General features: G+C 42.5%; 2 protein-coding genes across 4 annotated transcripts in view; both read right to left on the bottom strand.

The window, feature by feature from the left end:
- The window catches only part of LOC138981417 (peptidyl-prolyl cis-trans isomerase slr1251-like), a 167,059-nt gene that overhangs the window by 34,815 nt on the left and 121,862 nt on the right, over positions 1-10,382 (bottom strand). The gene's annotated exons all lie outside the window — the stretch shown is intronic.
- The window catches only part of LOC138981373 (polypeptide N-acetylgalactosaminyltransferase 13-like), a 76,804-nt gene continuing 66,723 nt past the window's right edge, over positions 302-10,382 (bottom strand). For all 3 annotated transcript variants that reach the window (XM_070354286.1, XM_070354268.1, XM_070354278.1), the window contains 2 exons: positions 8,962-8,997; positions 302-5,707 (listed from right to left, as the gene is read on the bottom strand). In XM_070354286.1, coding sequence (XP_070210387.1) covers positions 4,520-5,707; positions 8,962-8,997 — 1,224 coding nt within the window. In that variant the 3' untranslated portion in view covers positions 302-4,519. The remainder of the gene's footprint in view (positions 5,708-8,961; positions 8,998-10,382) is intronic.

Here is a 10,382-nt window from a genome sequence, read left to right as displayed (position 1 = left end):
CTCATGCTCATTAGCATGCAAGGCCCGAAGGTTGGAGACAGCAGGGGTGTTATTCGACAGGCGTGCGCGGAGTTCGACAGGAAAACTCGCCGTATTTAGGTAAGGAGTGTCTTAGTCTTTCGTGCGTGTTTTGTTTGTGTCTGTACGTGTTTTCGTTGAACGCAAAAATATTGGTCCGTGACGCGTTTTTTTCGTTTCATTGCGTATGACTTACGCGTTTTTTAAAAAGCTAGCGCGATCCCTGTATAACCGGACGTCCGGATGTAGTGATAAAACCTACAAAAATATCACTATAACCGGACGTCCGGATGTAGTGATAAAACCTACAAAAATATCACTATAACCGGACGTCCTGGTGTAATGATAGTCCGGATGTAGTGATAAAAAAAATTGGTCCCGAGGGCTATCACTACATCCGGACTTCACTGTAGTTGGGTTTTTTTGTGGGAAGGGGGGGGGGGGGGGGGGGGGGGGGTTAAAAGCTTTATTATTCTGGAACAGGTTTTTTTGTGTCTGTGCGGCAGGGGGAAGGGGACAGCGGTTGATTTGGAAAATCACGAGACATCTCTTGCGTACAAAAACATACAAAATTTGAGTGAGACTTTGCACTTGCTTTTCATGCAAATGTCCCTCATTTTACATTGAATTCCGATTTTCTGTGTGTGTGAGTGTGTGTCAGAGAACCATCAAAGGAAGAAGAAAATCAAAACTTGACTAAATATAACAAAAACAGACTATTGAGATGAAGTGACATTGGAACAAATTTCAGACAACACTTATTTCAACACATGATCGACTTTTCTTGCAATGATTTATTAACATTTGAGGATGAAAGTCGCTTGTTCATTTCAATGCTTGTTATTCTCTCAGGTGCCAGGTGACTGGTTCCGGATAACTCTCACTTACTCCATTACCCATGTCATATGCATTTAGTGCGCTTATTTCCCTTTGTTTATCAGATCTATTAACATTTGATATGAAGAAGCACAAGCTAAACAATTTATTTTCTTTGTGTAACCTTTGATAACGGATCAAAATAAACATTTTGCCTGCTCAGAACCATGCAACATCTTCACATTGAAAACACAACTCATTTATTTATTTTGATCAAAAATATTCTTTTTGTTATACAAGAAGAGAAAGGGGGCTGGGATAGAGAGAGGAGAAGGAGGAGAGTTGAGAGAGACAGAAGAAAAATGGGGCCATTTGGCGTTAAAATATTACTGTATGGAATAATAATAAGAGAATAAGGTAACACAAAAGTGTTGCACTTATTTGGCAAATACATAAAAGTAACATATTTACAGAATAAAATCACCAATTTACCTTTTTGGATTTCAGAACTAAATTTAGACAGTCAACTTCTCGCAACAATTTCATTCTGACCATTCACGTTTCACATAAAACACTGGATCTTCCACGGAAAACTTAACAAACACTGAATATATATACAATCACATATCAGTTTGTGACTAAAGGACTGACAATTAATGTTCGGCCTCACAAACTATTTCAAGTACATTTACATGCAAAAGCAATCTTGAAGCATATATTCCCAAAGCAGGATTTGGAACATATTGAGAAAGGAATGATGATAACATTGATATGACACAAAAAAAGCAACATTCAAAATTACAGCCATCTGACATAAACAGTTACTTTTCAAACATTTGACGCGGAATTCGTAAGTTGTGTCCACGGAAATCCGCGGAAGAGTCCCACCCCTGAAAACCCCTGTTTCTTACACATGGAATATCTTGATCCATATAAAACATACGATAAGCATATTTGTAATGGTACACAGACACATACAAACACAGACACATGTACACACTCTCCAGAACTAACATCACTAAATCATGGATTGACATGGTCTGATATTGACCCTGAACCAGGCGTTCAAGATCAATTAAAAATATAAATATTAAAATAATTAGTAGCAGTGGACAACTTTAGCAGTCCCACTTTATTTAAGTTGCCCAAGTGCCGGTCCTTTAACTTGCAGTGTGGTGTATTACCAGAATTCCTTTTTTCAACGATATGCTTGTGATGTCTGGAAACATGTCCTACGGCTCTGTTCTGCACATAAAACAGAGTCTGAGCACTAATTGTGTGTGGTCGATCCGATGTGCAGATTGGGAAAATGCCCTTTAAAGATTATTGAAGAATAAATATCCTTCTTGGAAGGACATGAGCTGTCGAGACACCATGCTTTGTGAAGCAGCACAACATGAAATCCATCCTGTTGACAGAAGTGTCTGCACTAGAAGATGTTCTTCACAAATTCAACTTCAAACATAAAACCTGGCCCCAACTCACAGATTATACACAGGTACAGAATATCACTTTTTTAAGGTCACAACGGTGAATTCGCAGCCAAAACCACACACAGTTGTGTCCTGTAAATCGTGCCCTAAGCCAGGCAAATACATGTAAATCAACATGTTCGTACTGTGACGTCAAAGTGGATCATCTGGAGCTACTAGCTGTTAGGAACACAGACTATAGCATTATAGTATATTTCTCAGAGTCATGCAGTCCTTGTTTTGGGTCGATCATTCTCTCCCTACAGTTGTCACTTTTTAATTTAACCTGGAATCCGTTTGTCACTTAACTTTTCACCAAAAAGGACAAAGAGATTAGCAATTATGCTTTGGAACATGTCATTTGTGTTGCTGATATATTGGTAACGTCTCCACATTAAAAGCACACAATGTCTAAATTCAGACTATCTCAGTGTCCCTTTATACGTACATGTATGGTCAGCTGCCTCTGCCTTCATTGTGTTAGGTGTGCACTATAGTGCACTTCCCATGTCCAATTCGTTTCTAGATCTGGAGCTGATCTATAGATGTATGGAAACTGTATTACATATATATATATATATATATATACAAATTACTCTGAACAGTACAAGCCCAAGTAACCTTCCCACATGGATCCCATGTGGGCCCCAAGTGGGATCCCACATGGTGACGTTGTGGGAAATCCCACATGGGCGCCATGTGGGATTTGATTACGACTTCCAGTGGGAAGTAAATGGGACACAAGTGGGAAACGGGTTGGACACGACAGGGAAACGGGTGGGGCACGAGTGGGATCAGGGTGGGGCACGAGTGGGATTCACGGGTGGAAAACGAGTGGGATCCAGGTAGGAAGCGAATGGGATTCAGGTGGTAAGCAAGTGGGATTCAGGTGGGAAACAAGTGGGGTTTATATCAGAAACGTGTGGGACTTCTTCTTAATTCTTCTTCTTCTGACTTCCGTAGAGGACTGGGTTCTTGCGAACGTCTCAGAGTCCTGTGAATTTAAAAATCATCAATGTATAAAAAAAAAAGAAAAACCAAGAACAACTGATACAAACAGATACATATTCAAGCACACACACACTAGTTTTTAATCACTCAAATCAACTTGACGCTGGATTACGAGGGCGCGCGCAGCCACGTGGGAAAGCCAAGTTGATGCGTTCATCAACCTTCGAGTTTGACAGTAATCCCACTAATCGTCTTCGCTTTGTTGAATATGAAGCCGCCATTATATTACTCGGTGTTCTTCAGATGTAATCTTTGATCCATGCACATGCAATACTCGCGCGCACGGAACGTATTCACAGTATATTCGCCGGCAAATGTAGCAAATTTCAAACACTCTCAATCGGCAGGCCCAACGCGGAACTGAACAGGGCAGAATAATAGTCCCGCAGTGAAAACAAAAATCCTTGACAATATTTAGTCATCACGTGAGTAAATAAACCATTCTAGAGACAACAGTTGTTATTAAGAGAACTGCTATAATTACACACATATAAAATACTTCGGTGTATTTTGAATGATAGTATTCTTCAACGTTTGCTGCGATTCAAACGAGTCTAGTGTAAACAGCGTGTGCTGTGACGTCACCGATCTCGATGGGGCAACTTGCAGACTCGCGCAGTGTGACTCGCGCTCGCAGCGTCGGAACATTTTCCTTGCACGCTGTGTGGGAACGAAGAGGGAATTCCCACTTTTATCCCATTTCTGTCGAAGTGCAAGCTTGTTTCCCAGAGACTAAGGGACGGCCCAGGTCTACACCACTTTTTTCCCATAGCTTTGACTGTGGGAGTTCTGTGGGATGGGCGTGGGCCCACTCTCCCATCCTCTTCCCACTTATTCACCACTGGGAAACCAGTGGGAATTCAATATGCGTGTTACTTGGGAGTGCATGATCTTGTGAAAAATCAACAGCAGCCGTTAATGTAACGATTGACTCAACCATTCTGGTTATTTGCTGCAATTGTCATTCAAGTAGTGCACCTTTCATTCCTGAAACAACTCCAGCTGAATCAGTTTAATAACTTTATCTTTCTGAATGCATCGGTTTTTCTCTCCATCTCAATTCTCTGCAAGATCTTTGTTTTCACGATGGTTCTGTCTTTACGAATAATGTCGGTTTGCTGTGACCTGCTGAATTTTTCAGTGACAGGTGACCACAGTAATGATGAGGTTCAATCTGCTGAGCAGCCCTTTTCAAATGTAGACTATCTCGCTCTGCCCGCTCTCTTTGCTTCAGCATACAGCTGTCTGTTCATCATCTCCTGCATGTCTACCTGGTCCATTGCTTGTTGGGCACCACCTGCAAAATGTTTTGCTTTGGGTCCGCCCACTGATCGCTTGTTTAACGGCACTGCGTTCATGTTCTGAGCACCAGCCATTTTCATCTGTGGCTGGGCGTTATAAGCATTCCCAGCCCCTCCTCTGACGGGAGCTCCGCCCCCTTGCATGTGACCTCCATTCCTTGACATCCCAGCTCCGCCTGCGATAGGCATGGCCCCTCCCCCTTGCATCATCGGCACAGCCCCGCCTCCCTGCATCCTGTGAGCACCTCCTCCTGCCATGGCCCCGCCCCTTGGCATTGCTGGCATACCCCCAGCTCCTTGCATTACTGGCATACCCCCAGCTCCTTGCATCGCTGGCATACCCCCACCCCTTTGCATCGCTGGCATACCCCCACCTCCTTGCATTACTGGCATACCCCCAGCTCCTTGCATTATTGGCATACCCCCAGCTCCTTGCAAGGCTGGCATGCCCCCACCCCTTTGCATTGCTGGCACACCCCCACCTCCATGCATCATCTGCATGTTGGCAGCTGGTCCTGGCTGCATCATCCCTGGCATAGCCCCACCTCCACGCATCTGCATGTTCTGCACCCCAGCACCGCCTGCCTTTCTCCCACCTTGCATCATGTCAGGGGCACCACCGCCTTGCATCATGCGGGGAGCACCACCTTGCATCAAGTAAGGGGCACCGCCTTGCACCATCTGGCCGCCTCCATGCATCATCTGCCCACCTCCCTGCATCATAGGCACACCCCTGTGCATCATGGCAGCATCTCCCTGCATCAGGTTTCCTGCTGGCATGCCAGCCATGTTGGCACCGTGTTCCCAGTTCTCTTTCTCAAGGAACAGCTGCTTCTGAAAAGCATCCAGTACATCCCGAGAGCTCTTGGTGGCCTGGGGTTTCTGCTCCGCCTTCTGCTTCTGCTGTTGTTGTTGTTGTTGTTGCTGGGACCCAACTTGCCCCTCGTTGGCCAAGCTGGTGGGCGGGCCGGTGTTCTCGAACCTCCAGATCTGTGAGGCCTCTCCCCTCTTGCAGCTCTGCATCACCAGGTGCTGGTTTGCCATCATCTGCAGGCACAGGCCCGTCTGGTCGTGTTTCAGCTGAAATTGCTGTCAGACAAGAAAAGCAAGATGGTTGGAGTTATCGTTTTAAATTGGATAGGGTAATTAGTGCATCTTTGATAATATTAATCTACAAAACAGCACCAGTATTCCGCATCAGTGCAGTCATCATCATCATCATCATCATCATCATCATCATCATCATCATCATCATCATCATCATCATCACCGTCGTCGTCATTGTTCTTGTCATTGTAATCATCGGCGTCATAGCTTATTTCAACAGCACCTTCATCACATACCATTGCTTAATCAATCATCCTCATAATCACTAACAATATTATCAGTAATATCCATAAACATTATTAGCATTTAGCAACACCATGCCGTTTCTAAGCTTGCAGAGTCCCTTAGTGACCAAAGAGGGTGGAAACAACACATTCTCCTGGTCTATCAATTCACATGCAGCCATAGAATCAATGGGTTAATTCGGGAATGTCAATCATAAACAAAAGGTGAAAAAAGCCAACTGAAACCAACCAACCAACCAACAAACAAACCAAAGAAAGTAACAGAATAACAACATATATTATATATGTTAATTAAGCTGCATGCAACCAAAGTCAAAAGAGTACCAAAATGCACTACGATCATTAGATAAGCTCCCAAAGCGCACAAACTTGTTCTGAAAAGCGGCATATACCTTTTACCTGTTGTGCTGAATTTGTCTAAAAAGCAAGAATGATAGGTACATTAAGGGAGGGGAGTGTATTGCAAACAATACAGCAACAGCGCTTCCAATACCACATAATGTTTAAGTAGTACACCAGGAATGAAACATGCGTAGCATGCAGAATTTATATAAATGAGGACTATAGCGGTCAACAAAGTTCTTGTCTGCAGGTTCGTTCCTCAACGAATGAATAAACGAATGAATAAAGTATATTTCAACAGTGGTAAGAAACAAATAAAATGAAATTCTGTCCCTCCCAAAGTCAAAACAAAACAAACAATTAAAAAGCCAAAATGAAAACAAGCAAGAAACACAATAAAAGCAACACAACCGAGCAAGCCAACAAATGCACTCAATGCTGACATTCTTGTATATGTATAGGTTACAACACGAGTGGTTTTTTATATGGCTTGTATTTCAGTCAAGACCCAGCGGATGAATATCATCGGGAGACACGAGCCTCTGGCGAGTGGCTCTCGATTGATATTCCCGCTGGGTCTTGACTGAAATACAAGCCATATAAAAAACCACGAGTGTTGTAATCTGTATATCCCATTCTACCATCAAACACAAAGTGTAGACTACTAGCGGCACTGTTGCGATCTGTGCAGGGTAAAACTGTTGCCAGCGAGACTTAGCCCTTTTGCAACCTTAAACTAAGTGACCGTCGCTGAAAAAATAAAACGAATGAGTGCATCGATAAGTACGCGGTAACACTACTTTCAGACCATTTAAAAGCTTTAAGTAAAGGTTCATAAGTTGCAAGAAAATAATGAAGTCGAATAGAAATTAATTTAGTTGAAGCGCACAATTCTTTTGTTTTGCGTTTCAGGTCGGCACGGCGAAACGGGTTTGGGCGGTACCCATTTGGCTTACTCGATTCAGAATCGATTCCACGTTGTTTTTCTCGAACGTGTGTAATTAGGCTTATTGACAGAGAAGCAAATTTTAGGGAACAAATATGTAGGTTTAGATTTAACCATTTGCTCCCTATTTGAAATGTATCTACGTGATAAACTGTTTTGCGAGTGTGTTTGCATGGATGAACTTAAACTGGTATGGGTGCGGTGAGGAAAACGCGACCGACACGTCTGTCACCGCCGATTGATTGCATTTTCAAGGAATATGACTGGATTACGGAAAAATATGTGGACTTACTGCAGAGCCAGGCAAAAGAGTAGACTTGCTCGCAAAACACGTGAAACAGCCGATGTTTGATAGCTGAAGGCGCACACCATAACACACTACCGACAGATTCTCAAAAGTCGTCTGCTAACGATGCAAGGGGAGGGTACTCGTGTTTTTGTTTTGGTTCGCTAGCATCTGGTTATCTTGTAAGTTGAATGTTCGTTTTTTTCGACCTGCATTGCTTTCATAATGAAAGAAACTTTTGCTTATTCAAGTTATTGCATCTCATACATCAGATCAGTTCTGATATTCATTTTTGCGTGCAACTGATATGGTTTTCTGAGCCGTGCAATACGATTTTAGAACTTCATACAAATGTGTCACATTGTTCGGCGCGAGGTCAAAGGTCGGGAGGAAAGTAGTCCTTTGCCCAAATCGGAATCTGCACTATCATATATTTTTTGGAGTCCATGATGTATTTATTGAGCTATAAAAATACAACATATATACCCATACTGAAGTAACAGAGACAAAGAAGGGAGGTCATGGGATATATTGATGCACATCATGCATTTTCCCAGATTAATTGTCCTGTTCATCTTCCAAAACACCTTTGTTTCAACTTCGTCCTATCTGATGTTTTGTGCGAAACACCAATTAAGCAACAACAAAACAAGCAACCAATCCAAAGAAACATCCTACTGCCAAATGCTGTATAAAATACAATATCATTTGAAGCAGCTGCATAGTTTATGAGTTTGTGATGCTTTTCTGCCTGCAAAAGCATGAATAATCAAAATATAACAAAAGAAAAAAATGCATGGGAATAAAGGAAAGCCATAATTTGACATACATGTACTGTACATGTAAAATAAATGAATAACAAAAAACAATGTTACCAAGTGCAAGATACACTCAAATTACCTTTGGAGTCAAATTTAAGCCATACTCAAACATAGGAGCGAGTTCGGGCTAAACAAATACAAGTAGCCGAATATAAACTGCTGTGTGAACACATTGAGGTTCGCAAGAGCGTACCAGGAGACAACAGCAGCTGGACCCCATCACAAACAGCTCTCTACATCCGACACATGTACTGTGTAACCGATGCAGTCAGACACGTATATATCTATTATTAATATAGCTAGCTCATGTTCAAGGCTGGCAGACAACTCCATCAGTGCTGATCGAGCAGCTGCTGTGAAAGGGGGACTGTACTGCGTCACCCTGTCACAATAATAATGAGGATGCTTCCATGGCACAAATCCTTTAAATAGTTCTACGCGCCTATAAAATAATCAAATGATGGAATGATTTTGAAAAAAAGCTAAATCACATGCCCAAAAATGCCCAAAGCATGCATTGCATAACTACCTGCAAACAAATGGGGGGTGAATAAAAAAGCAAAAGCAGGTTTCACATGCTAAAACTCCCTTCATACCTCTGTATACGTCCATGTGATGTGTTCACCTTCTTTCTGTCAAGTGTAAATTACAGTTCATTGTTACAGAAATGACAAGAAAATGAACCACAGAAGCAAGCTAGGCCAAAGGAAACACATGGATGGCGGAAAGTGGAGAGATTTCAACAGGACAATACCGAGAAAAAGAACAATTGACAGAAAAAAAGAGGAAATGAAGGAAGAGGAAGACAGGAGAAGATGAAGTGGAGGGAGAGAAAGTGGAGGATGAGAGAAGCATTATAGGCACATCCTTCTTCTTCTTCTTCTTCTTTGTTCGTGGGCTGAAACTCCCACGTACACTCGTGTTTTTTTTTGCACGAGTGGAATTTTACGTGTATGACCGTTTTTTTACCCCGCCATTTAGGCAGCCATACGCCGTTTTCGGAGGAAGCATGCTGGGTATTTTCGTGTTTCTATAACCCACCGAACTCTGACATGGATTACAGGATCTTTTTCGTGCGCACTTGGTCTTGTGCTTGCGTGTACACACAGGGGTGTTCGGACACCGAGGAGAGTCTGCACACAAAGTTGACTCTGAGAAATAAATCTCTCGCCGAACGTGGGGACGAACTCACGCTGACAGCGGCCAACTGGATACAAATCCAGCGCGCTACCGACTGAGCTACATCCCCGCCCATAGACACATCCTATCCCCTTCTTTTTGGGGAAGGAAAGCAACAGAAAGACTATACCATAATATGTATATAAGTGCAACTGTCACAACCCAACGTAAATAAGAGAACTCACTTAGTGTTGTGTTTAAAATCGACAGAGACATATACACACTACACTTGTACAAAGTAAACTGACTTTTTTGCAATGACAAGCACCGGTAAATCTACCGGCATAAATCGCTATAACAGTAGTTAAAGAACACTTGTCCCAAGTGTTAAACCATACAGATAAGGCGTTTCACTCTCAAGGTGTGAATTCGAGTCTTCCCTGATGACATTTTGTTTGCCTTAAATGGTGCCGCACTGCAAGGTTAGCCCTGTAGCATGTTTGCAGTCAAGGCTAGCTAGCCTTGCAGTGGTATGGCGTTTGCTGCGGCCCCAAAGGAAAAGGGGAGTAATTGAGGGAATTAATGCATATAGTCACTTTTACATGTTCATGACCCATGTGAATCACATGTAGGTCTTATAATTACCTACACGTTTTTTCCTTCTCTGGAATTAATGGTCATGAAAACAATGCTGGGTGGGAACAATTTTCATGAGAAGGAATGTTTACGTTAATGATCGAATGATTGTCACGCCTGTGGCCATAAACGCCAAACTTTCAAGAAGAAAGCACACAGATAGAGAAATAGCAAAGGACAAAGGAATTAATTAACAAACAAATATAAGTAAGAGGAAAGACCACAAGACAGTGTTTAACACTTTCTACCCCACCTAAGTTAT

The sequence above is a fragment of the Littorina saxatilis genome, linkage group LG1 (assembly GCF_037325665.1).
Source record: "Littorina saxatilis isolate snail1 linkage group LG1, US_GU_Lsax_2.0, whole genome shotgun sequence".
In the NCBI taxonomy this organism is placed as follows: domain Eukaryota; kingdom Metazoa; phylum Mollusca; class Gastropoda; order Littorinimorpha; family Littorinidae; genus Littorina; species Littorina saxatilis.
This window is presented reverse-complemented; position numbering and strand designations above follow the sequence as displayed.